Here is a 21,436-nt window from a genome sequence, read left to right on the forward strand (position 1 = left end):
TACCCCCTAAGCGATTCACTCACCCTGCCCTCCTTTAAATAACTGTGAACTTAAGATAGTTTCTCTTTGTATGGTTATCAACCAGGTAATTTCATACTTGATAATCGCTTTATCTTCACCATATTCAACACACACTGACCTCTTACACAGTGAAGCTCTGGAACTCAGTGAGAGAGGAGGCTGAGAATTGAGGAGACTGAAGACGAAGTCTTCAAATGGGGGGAGGAGAGTAACTCTCCCCACTCACTCTGCCGGGTGGTTTTTTTTTTTTTTTTTTGAAGAGTTACCCAAATTCATCTGGGTCTCCTTGAAGATTTGGGAGTAGGGATGAAGGAAGGAAGAGGAGAGAGAGAGAGAGAGAGAGAGAGAGAGAGAGAGAGAGAGAGAGAGAGAGAGAGAAGACAGGGAGAGAGAAGACAGGGAGAGAAGGAGAGAGGGAGAGAGAGGAAGAGGGAGAGAGAAGGGAGAGGGAAAGAAAAGAGAAAGAGAGGGAGAGGGAGAGAGGAGAGAGAGAGAGGGAGAGGGAGGGAGGCAGGGAGCGCTTGATACTGAGATACAAGGGTGAGTGCCTATGATACTCGTTGTAATGGAACAACGCCACCACCAGAGGGTACTGAAGGACCAGGATCCTGAGATCCAGTCCGGTTCCAGCCGCTTATTTCAAAGTTCAGGGGCGGGACTAGCCAATGGCAACGCTGTGCTGCGAGACACTGAGCAGCAAGGTCAAGAATCCAAGCTGCTTTTTTTGTGAATTCGGGCACTGATCCCGGTTGCTGTTGCGCATCACAGCAGGGCCTCGCAGTTTTCGTCTCCCCACGCCCATCCCTGACCGGTGACTTTGGTTGCCTGCGGCCAGCTGCCATAGGCTTGCACGCGGGGCGGGAGAGGGCGTGGTCTACTGGGGGTCCACCCGGGTCAGCCACGACCACTGTGTGGATGGACTTTGTCCTTTCTGCCGCCTGACCCGGGCCTATTTAGATCTCAGACACCGACGGCAGCTGGTAGCCAGACCGATTGGGTGATACTCCGCAGGGACAGCTAACAGTGCAACCGGGGTGAGCTGGGAGACCGTTCTTAGTGACTGGCTCTCCTAGTCCTGTTCCACGCAACCAGCAGAGACATGAATTACTCACGGTTCCTCACTGCAACGAGCCTGGCCAGAAGGCCAAACCCCATCAGAACTACAGGTGAAAAACAAAGCCAGAGCCGGTTCTGCTCTGCTACAGTGGAGTTTTCTTAGCTGAAGCTCCGCACCGCACCCTGTTGCCCTGTTTTGGCGGTCGCCGCTAGGTTGCGCCCATTCATTCAAGTGTAAAGAGGGATTCTTTCGCTTCTGTTCATTAAGAGCTTGGGTTGGAGGCAAAGCAAGGCAGTGAGTATTTTTGCTGGGGTGTTGGAGGAGATGAGCCAAAAGGCGAAGCATGTGGCACATCTTGCAAGCAAGCTGTAGAGAAAGGCTCTACAGGGAAGACATGACTGGGGAATGGGAGCCAGAGGTGGAGCTGGGACATAGGTAGGGGCAATGGGGAGAAAGGCCTTCTACTACTGAGACCCTCTCCCTTTTTCTTGGCCATCCGCATTCTTCAATTCCCTCCAACAGTGGGGAAGCCTAGAAAACGTTATTTTGCATTCATTTTAGACTAGCATTCTAGTCTTAGGCTAACATTCTGCTATGTCAGGCTAGCAAGAGCGGTAATTTAATAAATAGCAAGAATGTTCTCTCTCGGTTCTGGAGGCTGCCGTGCCCAACATCAGGTACCCAGCGAGGGCAAATCCAGATAGATGGTGCTTCCCGCTGCAGCTTGGCCTCTTTTGTAAGAACACTAGTTGTATTTCTGAGGGCAGAGTTGTCATAATCTAATCCCATCTTTAATATATCATATCAAGTATAGATTCTAGTATAGGACTTGGTCAGAGACATTAGCGTTCAGACCACAGGACAGTGGACAATTTTTTTTCTTCTTTTCCGTGTTTATCATAGTGGAGATAATGAGTCGAGCACCAAGAACCCTCATCTCCCTGGCTCCGGGATCTCCAAACCCAAAATTATTCCCCTTTAAGTCAGCAGCCTTCACTGTGGAAAACGTAGCCACCATCCAATTAGAAGAAGAGATGATTGAAAGGGCCCTCCAGTACTCTCCAAGCTATGGGTAAGTGATCAATAAATGGTAGAGTTATATTAGTTCATTTTCAAATGCCATTGATGAAGTGACTTGGTTCTTTTATTAACAGACTGTACAATGACTGGAGGAGTTGGGAGAAGAAACTTTAAATACTAAAAGCAAAATCAGTACTAAATGCTTCACACTCTATAGTGACTAGCTTTCGACCTTAAATAACAGGAAAACCCAGAGAATCATCTAGAAGAAAGTCCCGTTTGAGCTGAATATGATACTTAAAAGAGCACTGGGTGTAACATAGTAGTGTGAAGAAAGGGGAAATGTATAGAACAGACCTTGGACAATAATGATATTTACTTTTTTAAAAGAATTAAATGTGGGTTTATTTTGATATAGAAAATAGATTCTTTTCCCATATATTATATCCTGAATATGCTTTCCCCTCCGCTCCTCCATCCCTCCTACCTCCTCTCTCCTCTGGATCCACTCCCTTTCTGTCTCTCATTAGAAAAGGGGAAACTTCTAAGATATAACAACTAAATATGATAAAATAAAATATAAAGTGAAGCAAAAACTACCACATTGAAGTTGGGCACAGTCGGGAGTCCCCTAAAACTACTAAGCTAACAGTGATAATATATGCAGAGGACCTCGTGCAGACCTGCGTAAGCAGTGTGCTTGGTATTTTAGTCTCTGTGAGCTCCTATGCACTTTAATTAGTTGATTCAGAGAACCATTGCTCTCCTGGTGTCCTCTATCCCCTCTGGCTCTTACAATCTTTGACCTCTTCCTCAAGATTCCCTGAGCCCTGAGGGAAGGGATTTGATGGAGAACTCCATCCAATTTATACTCTCTCTACATAATGTCTGGCTGTGGGTTTCTGTTCCCATCTGCTGCCAGAAAAAGTCTCTCTGATGATGATGACTGGATGCAGCACTCCTCTTCGACTATACCAGAGTATGATTAAGAGTCATTTTATTGTTTTGGTTTGGGTTTTACCAGTTGTGTTTGATTTTTCCCTAGGTCTTTGAGCTATCTAAGGGTTCCTGGCTTCCCAAGCAGTGTTGGATATGAGCTCCTTCCCATGGAGTGGGCCAGAAGTCAAATATACATTGGTTGGCTGTTCCCAAAAGTTCTACGCCACCATTCCCCTATAGATTGTAGGTCAAAGATTCAGTGACTGGGTTGGTGTCTGAGTTTCTCTCTTGGTACTCTGAAGAGTAGCTTCCCATACCAAAGAAACTGGGATGTAGGGATGAAGGCCCCATTTAGGCACCAGCTTGACTGACAAGTTTAATGAGTTGTGGGGGAGTTGTCCTCAGCAACTGGACCCTGCTCTAAGTTTGAGAGTTTGCCCTTTGTCTTAGTAACAGCCTTAGTTGTTTGGGGATACTCATGGGACCCCCTTGGCCAACAACTCAACTGAATGCAACCCGATCCTGCCACTGGAAGCCTCACCTGGCAACAAGAGATAACCTGTCAAAACTCCTTTTCTGCCATTACTAGAAGTCATCATTCCTCCCTCTTCTCTCTTGCAGACTGTTTCTCTTTACATAACCTCTCCAGGCCTGTGGATTGTACCTTGTTTATTGACTGCTGAGCTTATAAGTGAGGAGCTGTAATACTGATTTCCATAGTGGCTGTGATTCCTCTGTTGAGAATTCTCTGTTTAGATCTGTACTTCCATTTTTAATTGGTTTATTTGTTTTTCTGATATCTATTCTTGAGTTTTTTTTTATATACTTTGGATATTAGTCCTCTACCGAATGTGGAGATAATAAAAACTTTGCCCACTCTATAGACTGCCATTTTATCCAATTAATGGTGTCCTTTGCTTTTCAGTTTTATGAGGTCCCATTTATTAATTGTTCATCTTAGTGCCTGCACAATCTGTGTTTTGTTCAAGAAGTCTTCTCCTGTGTCAATGTGTTCAAGGCTTTTCCCCATTTTCATTTCTGCCATGCTCAATGTATCTAGTTTGATGTTGAGGTTTTTGATCCACGTGGACTTGAGTTGTGTACAGAGTGATAAGTATTGATTTATTTGCATTCTTCTATATGCAGCCATTCAGTTTGACCAGAACCATTTTTTGCAAATGTTGTCTTTTTTCCAGTGTATTTCTGTTTTTTTTTTTTAATCAAAAACCAGGTGTCCATAGGTATGAGATTTATGTCTGAGTCTTCAATTCAATTCAGTTGATCAAAGTGTCTATTTTTAAACCAATACCATGCAGTTTTTATAACTATAGATTTGTAGTATAACTTGAAACCAAGGATGGTGATGATGCCTTTAGCAGTACTTTTGTGTTCAGGATTGCTTTAGCTATCTTGGGTTTTGTTTTGTTTTGTTTATTTTTTGTTTTTCCATATGAAGTTGAGAATTGTCCTTTCAAGGTCTGTGAAGAATTGTGTTGGAATTTAATGGGGGCTGCACTGAATCTGATTGCTTTCTGGTAGAATGGCCATTTTTACTGTGTTCACCTACTGATCCATGAACACAGGAGATCTTTCCATCTACTGAATCTTCTTCAAACTTCTTTTTCAAAACTTGATGTTTTTCTATCCTACAAACCTTTCCATTTACTTGGCTAGAGTTAAACAAAGATGTTTTATATTATGTGAGGGTATTATAAAATGTACTGGTTCCCCAATTTTTTTCTCAGCCTGTTTGTCATGTGTATATAAAAAGACTACTGATTTTTTTTTTTTTTTGAGTTAACCTTGTATCCACCCTCTTTGCTGAAAGTATTTATCAACTATGGGAGTTTCCTGGGTGGAATTTTTAGATCATTTATATTATCATATCATCAGCAAATAATATTTTGACATCTTCCTTTCCTATTTGTATCACTTTGATCTCCTTCAGTTGTCTTAGTGCTGTAGCTAGAACTTCAAGTACTACATTGAATGGGTATGAGGAGAGCAGATGACCTTGTGTTGTCTTTATGATTGTAGTGGAATTGAATTGAGTTTCTCTCCATTTAAGTTGATGTTGTCTATGGGCTTGATGTAAACTGCCTTTATATGTTGGTGTAAGACCCTTGTATCCCTAATCTCTCTAGGACTTTTATTATGAAAGGGTTCTAGATTTTTGTCAAAAGCTTTTTTTAGACTCTAAGGAGATGATCCTGTGGTTTTTCTCTTTGTTTATTTATATGATAGATTACATTTATCAATTTACATATATTGAACCATCCCAGCATCTCTTGAGTGAAGCCTACTTGATAATGATGAATGATTTTTTGATGTGTTCTTGGATTCTGTTTGCAAGTATTTTATTTTGTATTTTCATGTCTATGTTCATAATGGATATTGGTCCATAATTCTCTTTCTTTGTTGGGTCTTTATGTGGTTTGGATTTAAGCATGAGTGTGACCTCATAAAATGAATTTGACAACATTCTTTCTATATCTATTTTGTGGAATAATTTTAGGAATTTTACATTAACTCTTCTTTAAAAGTCTGGTAGAATTCTGCCCCTGCACAATTTTAGGGTTGGGATACTTTTAAAGACTGTTTCTGCTTCACTGGTGGTCATAGGTCTGTGTAAATTGCTCATCTCAACTTGATGTAACTTAGATAAGTGGTACTTATCAAGAAAATTATTCATTTCTTTTAGATTTTCCAATTTGGTAGAGTACACATTTTTAAAGTATGCTCTTATGATTCTCTGGGATTTCTCAGTATCTGTTGTTAGGTCTCCTTTTTATTTCTGATTTTATTAATTTGAATATTCTCTCTCTGCCTTTTAGTTGGTTTGGATAAGAATTTGTCCATCTTCTTGATTTTCTCAAAGAACATGCTTTCTGTTTCATTGATTCCTTGAATTTTTCACTTCATTTCTACTTTATTGATTTCGGCTTGATTATTTCTTGTCATCTTCTACTCTTGGGTATGCTTACTTCTTTTTGTTCTAGGGCTTTTAGGTATATTGTTAAGTTGCTACAATGAGAACTCTCTAATTTTTTAATGTAGGCACTTAGAGTTTTAAACTTTCATCTTAGCACTGCTTTCATTGTGTCCCATAAATTGGGATATGCTGTGTATTCATTTTCATTGAATTCTAGAGTGTGATAGCTGTGTGTTGCCTATTTTACTGGCCTACTCAGCTGGTATGTCCTCACAGAATGCCTGCTGGTCCTGAAGACTAGGATGCAGTGATGAGTGGAGGAAAGGACAGTTAGAAGGAGATGGTCTGTGGGCACAGGACAAGTGGGCAGCAGGAGTCAGGCGGAGCTGCAGAATTGATCTGCAACAGTGCTAAAGACAAGACTGGGGGATTGAGTCTGGTGGAACAGAGAAAGCTGAGAAAGTCTGCCAGCTGCCCACCAGGTTCTCTGACAGGTGTCATGATGTTTCCTTTTAGACAAGAGTAAATACATGGCTTCTGTAAATTCTAACTGCTGAACACCAAACTCAACCATTTACCCCAAGACTTTTTTAAGCTAGTTTTCTTCCAATGATAAAGGCTAATTTATTAATTCTCTCTATAATATTTTATTAAATGTATTTGTGGCCAGGTACAATGGAATATGAATCAGCTCAAAACCAGCCTGGACTACATATACACAGTTAAAGAAACAAAAGGTCTTCTGTTTGAAGAGTTTACTGAAATCATCCTATTAGTGTGCACATGAATTGGGTAAACACCTAGCTTATAGTAATCTTCCCAATGTAACAAAGACTCTACTACGTAAAGAATGTCCTAGGGGAAAACAAAGCCTTCAGGCTTCAAATTAAATAGGATGTAGATTCAAGGTTGGCTTGTGGATTAAACGACTGGCTTTCTGTGAATTTCTGGCTGGTTGAATTTGTGTGAATCTCTTAACACCTGACTCTATGGCCTCATTTTTTAAGTGAGAATCCTGATACTGCTGCAAGGCATTTGAGGGATTTTTAAATCGAATGCATAATGAGTTTGATATTACGCCACTATTTCTTCCTTGCCTACTATTTCTATGATTATTATGACCATAAATTTTAAAACACATTGTATGCCTTAGAATTCCAGAACTTCTGTCCTGGCTAAAACAGTTGCAAATAAAATTGCATAATCCTCCCACTGTCTACTACCCACCCAGTCAAGGACAGATGGATCTCTGCATCACATCTGGCTGCCAAGATGGTCTTTGTAAGGTAAGAATAGAAGGACAAGGAAAGTTGGGTGTAGAGTCAAGCTCACTCCTCAATGTGGTCCTCTCCCACGAGCTACAGGAGGCACATGATTTATGGGCTACTAGTGGCTTTTTTTCTTTTGTTTTTGTTTTTTTGTTTTCTTTTGGTTTTTTTTGTTGTTGTTGTTGGTTTTTTGTGGTTTTTTTTTTGTTTGTTTGTTTGTTTTTTTGCTTTGTTTTGTTTTTGTCTTCACCTAGAATAACAAACAGGAAACTCAAAGTCAAAAGATAGGACAGGAAGGGTGAAGGCCGGGGGAGGACTGACTGCCCACACAAGCCAGGTACACATGCTTTGGGTTAGTCAATTGACATTAGAAATCAAAATAACTTTTTCTTTTTGTGTTTAGAAAAGGGAAACGAATTAGCTGCTGAGTAGGTTTTTGCTAGGAGAGAAACATTTGTGAGTCTATGGATTCATACTTAGAAATTCTCTCCAAGATACGACTTTCTTTCAAAAAGCATACGGCGACTTTTCCTTGTGGAAAGAGACAGAAAACCGTATCTTCATTATTTGTTTCTGTTTAAGTAAATTAACCTCATTTCTACCTGGCTGTGTCAACGATAGATTTTTTTCATTTCTCTTACATCTCTTTTTAGTTTATTCTTGGAGAATTTTATAAATACAGCATACATGATAAGATCCCACCCCATATTTCCTTCCTCCAATTCTCCTGAACCTACAAATACATCTTCCTCCCAAATCCACATTCTTGTTGTTGTTGTTGTTGTTTTGGTTGGGGTTTTTTGTTCCCTTTCTTTCTCCCACTCACTTGGGCCCAAAGGTTTTGGGTTGTTTTTTTTGTTTTTTGTTTTTTGTTTTTTTAATTATATGTAAGTACACTGTAGCTGTCTTTAGGCACCCCATAAGAGGGCATTAGATCTCATTATGATGGTTGTGAGCCACCATGTAGTTGCTGGGATTTGAACTCATGACCTCCAGAAAAGCAGTCACATTTTCTTCTTTTTTTTCATAACTGGCTAAGTCCAATTAATGTTCACCTATGTGCTCATGAGTGTGGAGCCATCCACTGAAGCATTGGAAATTGCCAGTGGACAAATACACCAGGAAAATGATCCTCTCTGTCCCCGCAGCTGCAGCTGTTAACAGGCACTAGCTCCTCTACTAGAGGTGACCCCTGGGGAGCTCACCCCTTCTAATCTCCATCCTTTAGTTAGTGCCACAGGTGAGGAGCAGCTTCCCCTTTCATTTGGCCCCATGCCACCAACCATGGAACATTTACATGATGAACTGATCCTTTTATTTGTTGTTAAGACACATGTCAGTCGCTCAGCTGATTTCCTTAGTGACAAGCTGTCTTGTAAAGGCAGAGTCCACTGGGAACCTTTCGGAGGAGTAAGTTTTCTCTGGGATGTCAAAAGCTCAGAAAGAAAAATATAAATGAAGCACCAGGCCAAGTTAGAGAACAACAGTTAAAGTCTTCTAGCTCAATTGAAAATAGCCCCAATTTTTAGTTAATATTTAATAGCCTATGACATGTAGGCTATTAAACTGACAGGAAGAAAGACCTGAAGCAGGGACTGTAATCTAGCAGGCAGTAAGGAGGGATTATTCTGTGACTTGTGTACAGTTGAGTCATAATAGACCCTGCATTTAGACTGCAAAAAGGTCTGCCCGTGACTAACAACATCAGGGGTCTTCACAGTCCACACCGCCAAGCCTTGGTAATTACTGTTTAGCAGTACTGACCACTTCATGCTTTTTTGACACTCCAACTCTCTTCAGTGTGTGGCTCTCCTCCCCCAGACTTGTGTGGCCTCCTTTACACACCCTCCTCCTTGGCTTAGCTCTGATTTCCTTGATAGACCTGTAGGCTGCATCTGGGTGTCTTTGTTCAAACGCATTCCCGCCATGTCCATGCTCTTTCCACAAGCATTTGTCCGTTCTTCTATGTAACACTATAGAAGGATGCTTAAAGGCAGAAAACCAAACAGACAGACAAACAAACACCATCTAAACACTTCAACCACTCGCTCCGATACGGGCAACATCTTGGCCCTTTGTTTAATCGATTGGCACTAAAAGTCTTCCGCTCTTCTTCCTCTCTCCTCTGTAGCCCATGAGCATGCCCTGATGATTTTCCTTTCCTAAACGCCTCACAGGCCTTCCCTGCAGGTCCCACCTCTCTACCTGTGTCTATCCCTAGGACGCATCAATCGCTTCCCAAATACTCCTCCAAACTGTCCTGCTGTTTCTCCCTTTTATCGTTTTATACTGCAGTCAAAATAATCTTCCTGACAATGTGGACCCTTTCTCTCCTCTCTTAAAGTCCTCCCGTGACCTGAATACTTACATGATATAGTCTCTGTCTAAACCTACCTTCTCTCTCCCTCCCTTCTTCCCTTCCTCTTTCCTCCCTCCCCTCCTCCCTCTCCTCCTCTTCACAGTTCACTTCGAGTCCCAGAAGTCTTCCAGTTTGCTAAAAGGTGTCAGTTGTCACTTATCCCCTATATATTTTGGATACCTGGACATCACTTCCTCATGGAAGCCTTTCCTGGGTTCTCTGAATTCCCAAGTCCTGCAATGTGATGTCCATGTTGGACACCGGATCCCCAACAGCACTTGCTACTGATCTTGCCTTCTCTATTCAGACAATGATCTGATTGGCGTCTAGCTCTCTCAGAGGGTCGGCAACCTCATGAGAGTGAGAACCTGGTCATTTTGCCAAGGATTTTTATTTCCAGTTCTCTTCCCTGGTCTGATTCATAGTTGACAACTGACACATTTCTCAAGAAGCAGTAAAAGGAATAGATGAATTTTAGGAGCCAAACCAGTTATGTTCTTTTATTTTTTATTTTTTCATTTTACCCAGGTTAGCCAACTAGTCCACAGTAAAATACAGACCAATAGCTAAGGAGGTAAAGAAAGTTTCCTCGCACTCAGATTGACCTATACATTGCTTGTGACTGCTCTCTCACAATAGAAGCAGAGACGAGCAGCTGCAACAGAAACACTATGGCTCACAAAGTAGGTATTGCCTGGCCCTTACAGAAGAATGTCCACGTCCTCCCTAGACCCTGGAAGTACAAAAGAAAAGATATTTTAAGAATGGGAGCCATTCTGTCTGAGCTAACCTATGCTTCTTTTGTTAGGCATTTGAAATGCTCATCAATCCTGGAGACACTATCCTTGTCAATGAACCACTGTTTCCAGGAACGCTTTATGCTGTAAGTACATATTTTTTTACAAAACAGAAAGTTCTTGCAACCCTTTACACTGTCTATCACCTCAGAGACCTGTTTTTAAAAAAAGTTTTCTTCCTTTGCAATAAAGCTTAATAGGGTCATGTGTTTAAAACTTGTGTAGTTTATTACCATATGAACAGCTATTTGGTCTCCAATCAGTCTATAATAGTAAATTTACTTTCATTATAATTTATCACTGTGCCTGGTTTTGTGTGACAGCTGAATTCTAAGTGTGCAATATGTTGTTAATCGTATTAACATCGAAACACTAGGGTCCAAAATGCTGTGGTGTTTTTTTTTTTTTTTTTTTTTTTTTTTTTTGAAAGGTAGTTTAGGGAACTAGGGAGATGACCCAGTGATTTAAATGTTGGTTCATGCAAGGAGAGGACCAGAGTTCAGATGTCCAGACTCCAAGGAAATTCTGGTGGGAGTGAGGCCTGTCTGCAGTTCCAGACTACACAGCAGACCTGCTGAGTACTCAGAGCAAGCTGGCTATCAAAACTACGTATGAGAACCCAATTTGATTAAGACACCCTGCCTTCATAAATAAGGTGGAAGATTAATGGAGGATGATTCCCCAACATCAACCTTGGGCCTATACATGCACACATGTATGTGCATTTGCATATAACTGTGCACCCCACACATGCAACACAAACAAAAACAGAGGTGGTAAGGGAGGTAGAACAAGAAAAACATATATAGTCTGTACTAAATTGCTCTTAGAGAGTCTTTGTTTTCTAAAGTTTAGTGAAGTTGTCTGGAAGCCTGCACATATTTTGGATGGCTTACTCTGAACAGCAACGAACTGCTGCTATCATACAGACATAAGTTTGAGGAGTGGAGGGAGAGTGTGTTTCCATTCCTTAGCACCAAGTAGAAATGATCATTTTGTGTTACAGGAAATACAGTTATGTCTATAGCACTGTGGTATGCTTTGAAACACTCAGTACATGAGTTATGGAGAAAGCAAAGGGAGATTGAAGGACAGGTAAAAAAAAATCTAATTAGAAAGTTTAAGTAAATTGGATAATTTTGATGAAATATATTTTATGTAATCTGGATAGTTTTGGACCACATTATTAAGTTAAGCTGTGGTTGGGTTTCAGATAAAAGTGTTGGTGATTATGGGTGTCCTGTGAATCACTTGCCATTTGTGCTTTGTGGAACTTAGTAACTTCAAATACTACATTGTTCAAAGGAGAGGTGCTAGCTTCCTATTCTATGCTTATGGTATAATTTGATATTTGAAATGTTATATGCTATAAAGTGCACTTACATTTCCAAAGAAGATTGGTGTTTTATGCCATTTTTTTTCTTTGAATACACAGCAATACGAAGATATAAACAAACAAAACATAGTATCTGCCCATAACATGTTAAACTATGATATCTTCATCTGTAACCCAGAGGCTCTTAAAAGGTGCAGCACAGTAAACATGCCTTAGTTCATATATAGGATAAAATTTAAGAGTGGCAGGTTTTTTTCTAATTCGGCTTACTCCCAAATAAGTGAGGCAGAGACCTATAGATTTATTCAACAAGTTTTAAGCACAGAATTAACTGTACAGATAATCTTTATCCTCGATGCTATCTTAGCTCTTTCTCAGCAACACTTCCTGGGTTACTCGTATTTAGTCTCTCCTTGGCTTGCTCTGCAGTAGCTGTCTGGCCTCATGGAGAACTCCCTTCTCATTCTCAAGCCTGACCTCAGTGACTTCCTCTTCCTCTTCCTCTTCCTTCTTCTTCTTCCTCCTCCTCCTCCTCCTCTTTCTCTCCCTCCTCCTTCTTCTTCTTCCACACCTGCCTTGTGGCCCTTCTGGACACTCACTTGCCTTGTGGTGAACTTCCCCTGGGTGGTATCAGAAGTCCAGCCTTCCTATTTTCTCTGCACATGTACTGGCTGTTCAGCTTTTTATTAACCAATCAGAGATAATTGGGGGAGCATTACTTACACTGCATAGATTAAAAAAAAGATTCTTCAAAATTCATGGCAATGCACATGACCAGATTGTAACTAGATTGTAACCAGATTGGGCCAGAGAAATCAGCATATGACAACATAGTGCACAAGACCCACCTACAACCTTCTATTTCTTCTTTTAAAAAGAAAGAAATATTCCTATATGTTGAAAAAGAAATATTTCTTCTTGCAACCATCACACCATCTGTCCCAGTCATCTGTCACACGTGATGGTTGCAAGAGGACTTTTAGCAAACCCAGCTATGTTTGCTGGATATGAAGAGATCCCACTGAAATGTATCTGGGACTGGATTGACATCGCTCTTGAACTTGGAACTCCTTTTATGTGTTTCCATCAGCATCTAATGTACATGATGGAAAAGATAACTTCAAGGCAGGAAAAGAGAATATTTAATGCTTTGTCAAGCACATCAGCAGTCCTGGATTACCTTACAGGCCGTTGTGGTGATGATTCAATTTTCTAAGTCATTGTAGTATGTACTTTTTACCTACATGGAACCACATGAGGTTACATCCTCGGATTTCTTTTAAGTCTATGGCTTTTAGCATCAGTACAACAGCAATCGCCGGGGCCAGACACGGCTGCACATGTCTTTTATCCCACCACTCAGAAAGCTGAAGGAAGAGGTTTGAAAATTCTAGGCCAGCAAAATTTTATCTGAAAGAACAAATGGAACTTTTCCATAGCTGAGAACTCAGATCCAGGGCTGTAAAGATGGCTCACCGGTTATCCTTGGCTGCTCTTCCAAAAAACCTGGATCCAATTTCCAGCTCCCAAATGTCTACTCACTGCTGTCTTTAACTCCAGTGCCAGGGGATTCAACACGTTCTTCAGTCCTCCTCTGGAACCAGCTAAGCACATGGTGTACAGACAAACATACAAGCAAAACACTCATACACATAAAACCAACAGCAACAAACATCGGCCCCTATACTCCTTCCTCATGGATTCCAGTTCAGTAGATTGTGAGCAGACCCAGAAGTTTTAAAGAACTCAGGAGTTTCGAACATACAATAGTCCTAGACCAAATATTGAAAAACTCTGCTTCTAATCTTTATGGATATGGTGGATGGGTGGGTGTAGAAGTTTTACTAAAGGTATTCTGTTTTAAGGATTTTAAATAAAACTTTCCTAATAACAAGAAAAAAAAAAAAACAAAAAATAAAAAGGAATATTTCTCCTATTTCTACAATCCTCCCATTTCTTCTTTAAAAAGGAAAGGAATGTGTGCTAAAATTACACTGTATAAAATCCACATCCAAGTTTCTTAATATTTTACATCAAATGTGACTTAATTTACAAAAACTTGTTTTCTCATTGCCAAGTACCTAAGTGCAGCCTGGTTATTTGTCAAGTTACTATAACTCTAAACCAATATGTTATGTTGGAAATTTCTACTCCAGCGTTAAGGCAATGAAACTGCAATATACAGGAGGTGGGGTTATCTGACTCACTGCTGACAATCAGGTTGGCCATTCCATTTTAAGAGGGTATGTCCACAAACTGGAGCACAAACAGGAAGTGCAACTGAGATTAATAGATAATTCAAAGTCTTCCAGTGATTCAATGAATGGTTGTAGGAACTGTGGCAGTTTTCCTCCCGAAGAAGCCTAGGAATTGTCATCATTATATAGAATAATTAAATCTACTTGTCCATGTTGTTAGGGTGGAAAAACTAAAGGAAACTGTTGCTTTCTTACTGAAAATAGATTTTAAAAATAGATTTTATCATACAATATATTTTGGTTATAGCTTCCCTTTCCTCGACTCCTCCCAATTCCTCCCCCCCTCTCTCTATTAGAAAAGAACAGGCTTCTAAGAGATAACAACCAGACAATATAAAATAAAACATAATAAGATGAAGCAAAAAATTTAACATGGAAGATGGACACAGTAACCCAACAGAAGGAAAAGAGTCTCAAGACCAGGCAAAAGAGTCTGAGATTCATTCTTTCTTACAGTCAGGAGTTCCAAAACAAAAGAAAACAAAAACAAAAAACTAAGCCAACAATTACAATATATACACAGAGGACCTGCTCTACACCCGTGTAGGCTCTGTGCTTGCTGCTTCAGTCTGTGAGCTCATATGTGCCTTGCTCAGTTGGTTCAGAGGACCATGATCTCCTGGTGTTCTCCATCCCCTCTGACTCTTACAATCTTTCTGCCTCCTCTTCCAAAGGATTCTCTGTCCTTTTAGGGGAAAGATTTAATGGAGACTTCCAATTTAGACTTTGATTCTACATAACGTCTGACTGTAGGTCTCTGCATCTGTGAAGGAAACTATTTCAACTCATATTAAGAACTACCTAACCATTAATCTTACTAATCTGCCTGGAGGGATATAATGTCTGATGTTGATTTCAGGCTGATTGGCTTGACAATTCATTCTGTTCTGTTCTATTCTATTCTATTCTATTCTATTCTATTCTATTCTCTCTCCCTGTCTCTCCCTCTCTCCTTCCCTTCTTCTCCTTGCCTTCCCTCCTCTACCATCCTTCCCCCTCCCTCTTGCTCTTTTCTTAACCAACAGGATGTGAGTTGTTCTTCACCTCTATGCCCTCCCTGCCACAATGGATAGAAACCTCTGTAACCATAAATGACCCTGTAGAAATCTGCCCTTCCTTAACTAATTTTCTTCAGGTGCTTAGTCACAGCACTGCAAAATGCAAACGATGTTGCCCATAATTGCCCATAGGTGTTGGTGAACCAGTTCTAATTCTTGTAAGATATTTCAGTCAGAAGGGGCAAGTCTCAAGTGCTGGCGGTTACCAGGCCTTATATCTCTGATACGACACACCCAGCACAAGAGCAGCCTGCTCTGTGGCATCTTTCTTCCAAGACTCAACCTCACAGAAGCACCCCGTATTTGGAACATTGCCAGTCTTGGAGCAAATTTTAAAAAACACATAGGCAACCAAGAGCTGGGATTTTAAGAATTCTGCTTAGGAAAAAGAGCACATCATTGCTGCTCACCTTTTGTGAACCAGAATAAGACATGCATGACCAAGTTTGACATAAATGACGCAAGGAAATCTAAGCTTCCTTGTGAGACTAGACAGGAGCTCTGCTGACCTCCGAGGAATAAGAGGATTACAATATACAGCTCAGTCTTCCAAAGTAAATGTTTACACATTTAGGGACATGAACAGTACAGTTCTTCATAATAATTTCAAAAAAAAAAAAAAACTTTAAAAAGAAACTGAAGTTTGCATTTTGTAATCGTGCTACATTCTTGGGTTTTCTTTTATTCTCCACAGATGAAACCACTAGGCGGCAACATTATTAATGTCCCCAGTGATGAGTATGGAATTATTCCAGAGGGTCTCAAAAAAATACTTTCCCAATGGAAACCGGAGGATTCCAAGGACCCCACAAAAAAGACTCCAAAATTTCTGTATACTGTCCCAAATGGCAACAACCCTACAGGCAACTCGTTGACAGGTGACCGCAAGAAGGAAATCTATGAGGTAATTACAATGGGGTGACCAGAATGAGTTCTGCTTTCTTGCTTACCTTCTGGAAGAGTCTTAAATTCAAGTTGCTTTTCTTATTACCCCTTAATTTCAGGAAAGATACTTTTTAATAAAAAGGACTCGTTCATCTATGTCAGGGTTCCTACTAAAGAGATACACAATACATTGTCACATCTTTTGTCTCTGAAACTTATTTGTTCTTAATTGGTATTTGAATACATGAAAAATGAAAATCTTTGGCACCTGTTATGGGAACACACTTGGTTTTCATTATTGAATGTCTGCGTTTGCACTGAACTTTAGACTTGCCTTGTCTGTCTGCTACTCAATGTCATTTCAGGCTACAAAGTAACTTTAAAAAAAATTTTCCAAGATCTCTGTAGGTAGCTATGCTGTCTCATATTTTTGCCATTTTTAATATCAAGCATATATGGAGCTTTACATAAATCTGAAAAAAGAGCATAACAAATACGCCTTCTGTAAAGTCTTGCTGAAGGACCTAAGTGAGTCCCTAACCTTTCCTTGCAAATTGTTTTTAAAATAGTGTTAAGCTCCCATTTAACTACCTGGAAACCTAATTATGTACTGGAATCACAGCCAGATTTCAACCAGTTTCCTTTACTTGGAAAATATAAAGTTTCAAGATATTGCTTTGATATTTATATGTGATGTTATAGTCCCTAGTATAGTATTTTATAAAACAGCTGTGAGGTATGGAGCAGCAGGAGGAAGTACCTCAGGCCTAGTATAAAAGGGAGTTTCCTTAGGGGACGGAGAGAAGACATGTAGAAGGGCTAGAGGCAAAGAAAGGGGAACAGAGAAGGACAGAAAGAGAGGAAGAGGCCAGCCAGGGACAAGTGAAGAGAGAGAGAAAGAGGGGGGAACGGAGAGAGACAGAAGGAGGGAGAGAGAGAAAGGCAATGGGTCTGGAAGCAGGAGAAGAAGTGAAAGAGGGAGCTCTAGGGGGAGAAAAGGGAGAGAAGGGAAGGGAGAAATAGGGGGAGTAACCAAGCAGTCCTTATAAGCTAGGTTGGCTAGCACCTGGAACAAGCTGTTGCTAGGTAACTGTTGGGCAGATGGGTGGAGCCTACAGGAATTGCTAACACCCAGGGCTCTGTCCTGAGTTCTATGCACTATGTATAATATCCCCCTAAGATAGCATTATCCAATGCCATCGTTATAAATTTCATTTTTCATAAGATAATTTCTGCCTTGGTCAGCTCCATCTCCTCTCTGAACTCCAACTTGTGAATCATTGTGCTATTTCCACAGATGTCCAATCATATTTCAGACTTAATCTGGCCCAAATAGACCTCCTGGGTTTTCCTAGCCCCAACCCTAAAACTCTCATGTACAGACAACCCCTCCATGTTCTCCAGCCTCATAAATAATGTTCATGAACAATTCCCTTCATTTCTCTCTTTCCATTCTCTCTTTTCCCCTGTTATATCCAATCCATCCTGTGGACTTCGCTGTCAAGATTTTTCTAAGCCCATCTTTTTTCTCCACCATTGCTCCCAGCCTCACTTCCTAAACCATGGCCTGTCCACACTCTGATAGCATGGCATCATCACTCACCCTGATGCACTTGGCCCAGAGTGTCTAACTGACCACCGTGTTTGCACGTCCAACAGTCCTAGCCTCTGCTGTATGGTAAATGAAAAGTCAGCCTTGTGGCTTTCCAAAACCTGTATGATGCCACCACCACTATCTCTGAATCTCTGTCTCTCTCTGTCACTGTCTCTCTCTCTCTCTCTCTCTCTCTCTCTCTCTCTCTCTCTCTCTCCCTTTCCTCCCACCTGCATTCCATATATCAAAGCCATATCAAACTCTTCTGCCTCTTAGCCATCCTAAGGTTTTGCTCACCCCACAATCTCTGCTTGCATTCATCCCCCAGTCTATAATCCTCCTTCTTAATATTTTTGCAACTAATTTATTCTGATCACTTTGAGTTCTGATCTTACCTTGTTGGGAAGAGCTCCACAGAGCTACTTTGTTATATAACCTGGGACCACCAGCCCAGGGATGTAACCACCCACAATGGACTGGGCCCTTCATGTCATTAACTAATTTAAGAAATGCCTTACAGCCGAATCTTATGGAGGCATTTCTTAATTAAGGTTCCCTCCTTTCAGGTAACTCTAGCTTGTGTCAAGTTGATGTAATACTAGCCAGCAAGTGATCTTATCATTCTCTTTCAGATGTGACCATTATTGAATTGCCAATATTTAATTACCTAACTGACATGTTCACATTCTGTCTTCCATGAGAAAAGGAGCCTTTGGTAGCTCATTCACATCCAGCTTCAATGTTTGGGATAACAGGAACTTACCAGCTCATGAATGAATGAATGCCTGAATGAGAACACAGAATTGTGATTCCAGATGATCTTCCTTTTAGACAGCTCTTAAGAAATAAACATATCGCTTTAACCTTCCAGCTTGCAAGAAAATACGATTTCCTCATAATAGAAGATGATCCTTACTATTTTCTGCAATTCAACAAGGTATGTGATGCTGTGAGCATCCATCACTGTCAACAGATCATTTGTTGTAAGTTATTGGTGGTACTGGACTCTAACCTGGCTTGAGTCAAAGCTATCTGCTCTCACAGTGAACTTGGCGTAAATAGTGAGTTCTCTATAGTTTTTCTGTCTTCCCGTTTTCCCAGCCTTCTTTGTGTGTGTGTGTGTGTGTGTGTGTTAATGCTTGGTCTAGAAATTACTTTTAAAATAGTAGCTAGTTCTCTGAAATATGCATTTGGACAAGCAGAACCAATCAGGCTGGTGGTGCTGAATTCCAAATCCTACATCATATTACCTCAGGCATCAAATGGGGAACATGGCATGGGTCTCGTCTTGTATTTCAATTTCAGTCTAGTAATGGTAGTTGACTAGAGTGATGGCTAAGCGGGGACTCAGATGATACTCAGGCTGAAGGAGAAGTAGGACTGTGCTCACTCAATACTCTGCATAGATAGAGAAAGCACTGCAGCCATGAATTACATACATCCTTGTCACGTGCTCATAAGGATCGTGGGTTTTTAAAGTCCTCCTCGATATATGTGTGGTGCGTGTAATTTTAAAAACACACTTGCTCCTTTGCCCAGAGCTGCGCTCTTGGCTTAGCTCTGCCAAAGGCCAGCTGGCCATTTTCCCCGGGAACTGCAATCACTCCCCGAGCCCCTCATGGTTAGTTAGCTTCACCAGGCCGCCATCAACCGCCCTGGCTGCCCTCTTTCTCTTCCTGCCCACCTTAGCGCTTTGGATGGAAAACATTAGACAGTTTTATTATTTTAAAACTAGCCAGATAACCCAATGGCTGGGCGAAGACTTTCTTACCCTAATCTTATCAACTAGCTCCCACCATCTTCCTTCCCACCCCACCCCCCAACCCCCCCAACCCCCACCCCCACCCACCCCCGCTCACAGCAGAGGGCTACAAACTCTAGAAGCTCCAAGACCTACATGTTTGTTGCTTCTTCCTCGATTTAAAACCTGGTCTGAAAACTTTTTTTCTGCATCCCTTCTCTTCCTCTTGGGACACAGAAGTCCCACCTTTTTCCTTACGCCCAGCAATAGGGCTTCTGCCTCCTTTATTGACACAACCAAGAACCAATTAGAGGATCGACACCTCTATCTACATATGTGTATGCTACACTTCATGATAATGGTTTTCTAGCAGGCAATAGCATTAGTGTGTGCCCTCAGGACTCTCAATGTCCATCCTGTAAATAGATTTACATCTACCGAGAAGACACAAAACTTGCTGCTTTGCTGCATGGCTTTGCAAAGCATGCTATGCCCTGCCCTTCCACCCTGAGTGTGACCATGAACTCCTCTCGAACTTGACCCTACATTCGAAGACAATCTTAGTGTCCATATGCAGCAGTAACTAAATTTCTCACCTGCATTCACATCAGTTCGTAATCTTTCTAGTCAGTTCCAAGGATCAACCCAAATACGGTGCTGGTCATCTTGAAAGAACTTTTCATCTTATCTGAAATCATTTCTGCAGTGTAGGGAGTTGGTCTGGTGCTACTTGTATTTAAATGCTAAACGCTGGCTTCCAAGATCTGGTTGCCCCTCCCATGAGCAGATCCTCACATACACCAAGTGATGCTATCTATGTAAACCTTGCTTCTCAATTTAACTGGTCAATAAAAGGCTAGAGCCTGTGATTGGGCAGTGGAGGGAGAAAGGTGGACTTGAAGGGCAAGAGAAGGGTCTCAGGAAAAACCAAAGGGAGACGAAAGGACACGGGGAGTGAGGAAGCCTCCATGAAAGGAGTTGGACCATGGGCATGTGGCCAGGAAAAAGAACAAGTAACAAGGGACATGTGGCTGGGAAATAGGTTAGAACAGCTCCAAACCTGCCTAATCCAGACTTAACGGCTTGTAAATAAAATACCTGGATTGTGTATCTTTTATACGGGCTAACTAGAATTTGTGATTCCTTCACACTCCTGAGCCTTTCCCCTGAATCTAAAGTAATACTAAATTTCAATCCCGGGGAGGCAAAGAGGGCCTATTTGAAGTTTCTCCAAATTCATAGCAATGTCATCCTGAGCAAATAAAGAAACCTTTGTGAACATACTTAGCAAAGAAACCCCGAGGTCAGGAAGACACTAGTAAAAGAAACACACTTCACAGGTCTTAGAGCCTAGACAAAGGTAAGATGGAACTGTTCTATGTGCCCAGTCTGTGACTTTTTGCCTTCATCCATGCTATGCAAAGTAACCTTATAGTGACCAGAGTTTGCAAACCAACAGTGCTCTTCTTCCTCCTTCAGCCTTGGGAGCCAACCTTTCTCTCCATGGATGTTGATGGGAGAGTTATCAGAGCTGACACCTTTTCAAAAGTCGTCTCCTCAGGGTAAGGTTCATGTCTCTAACCCGATGGCAATCTTAAAGCTTTCAGTTCAAGGAATTCTCCTCTTATAAAAATCTTGTATTCTGCTTGCCCGAAAGTCCACTTAATCATTAATAGGCATGCGGGTATTTTTCTCTCTTTATTATTTCCTAGTGTTCAAAAATGCTTGACTGTTAGTCTAAATTGTAGAAGGATGGTCAACATTCTGGACGCTTATATTGAAATACTGTGTTTAGACATTCTTAATATTTACATTGTTTTTATCACATACACTTACATTTAAATATTTTTGAGGAAGAAGTAAGTACTCCAATTAGAATATGTGAGACAAGAAGATATCTTTGACCCCAAACCATCTCTCTTCTAGTGAAACAGCAAAACGATTTACGTTAGTTGTTTATGTGGGGTTAGAATAACACCTTTTCTCTGTCTTCATAGGTTGAGAGTAGGGTTCATGACTGGCCCCAAGACCTTGATAGAGAGGATTGTTCTCCACACACAAGTCTCATCACTACATCCCTGTACTCTCTCACAGGTAAGCACAACGTAGGATTTTTTTTTTTTTATCAGAATCACTAGGCAAATAAGATTGGTTTAAGATGACAGGGAAGA

At 41.0% G+C, this 21,436-nt stretch overlaps 1 protein-coding gene across 3 annotated transcripts in view; it reads left to right on the forward strand.

Annotated features, from left to right (window-relative positions):
- Window positions 1-966: 966 nt before the first annotated feature.
- Window positions 967-21,436, forward strand: part of Aadat (aminoadipate aminotransferase) — a 30,470-nt gene continuing 10,000 nt past the window's right edge. The window contains exons 1-8 of one of the 3 annotated variants that reach the window (XM_034520375.2): window positions 967-1,187; window positions 1,982-2,150; window positions 7,123-7,255; window positions 10,405-10,479; window positions 15,740-15,949; window positions 18,396-18,461; window positions 20,745-20,827; window positions 21,263-21,359. In XM_034520375.2, the coding sequence (XP_034376266.1) occupies window positions 1,121-1,187; window positions 1,982-2,150; window positions 7,123-7,255; window positions 10,405-10,479; window positions 15,740-15,949; window positions 18,396-18,461; window positions 20,745-20,827; window positions 21,263-21,359 (900 nt within the window). In that variant the 5' untranslated portion in view covers window positions 967-1,120. Of the gene's footprint in view, window positions 1,188-1,388; window positions 1,514-1,981; window positions 2,151-7,122; window positions 7,256-10,404; window positions 10,480-15,739; window positions 15,950-18,395; window positions 18,462-20,744; window positions 20,828-21,262; window positions 21,360-21,436 lie in introns of those variants that run through there. The other 2 variants (XM_076914169.1, XM_034520376.2) reach the window with 2 other exon arrangements.

This window comes from Arvicanthis niloticus, chromosome 16 (genome assembly GCF_011762505.2).
Source record: "Arvicanthis niloticus isolate mArvNil1 chromosome 16, mArvNil1.pat.X, whole genome shotgun sequence".
Classification (NCBI taxonomy): domain Eukaryota; kingdom Metazoa; phylum Chordata; class Mammalia; order Rodentia; family Muridae; genus Arvicanthis; species Arvicanthis niloticus.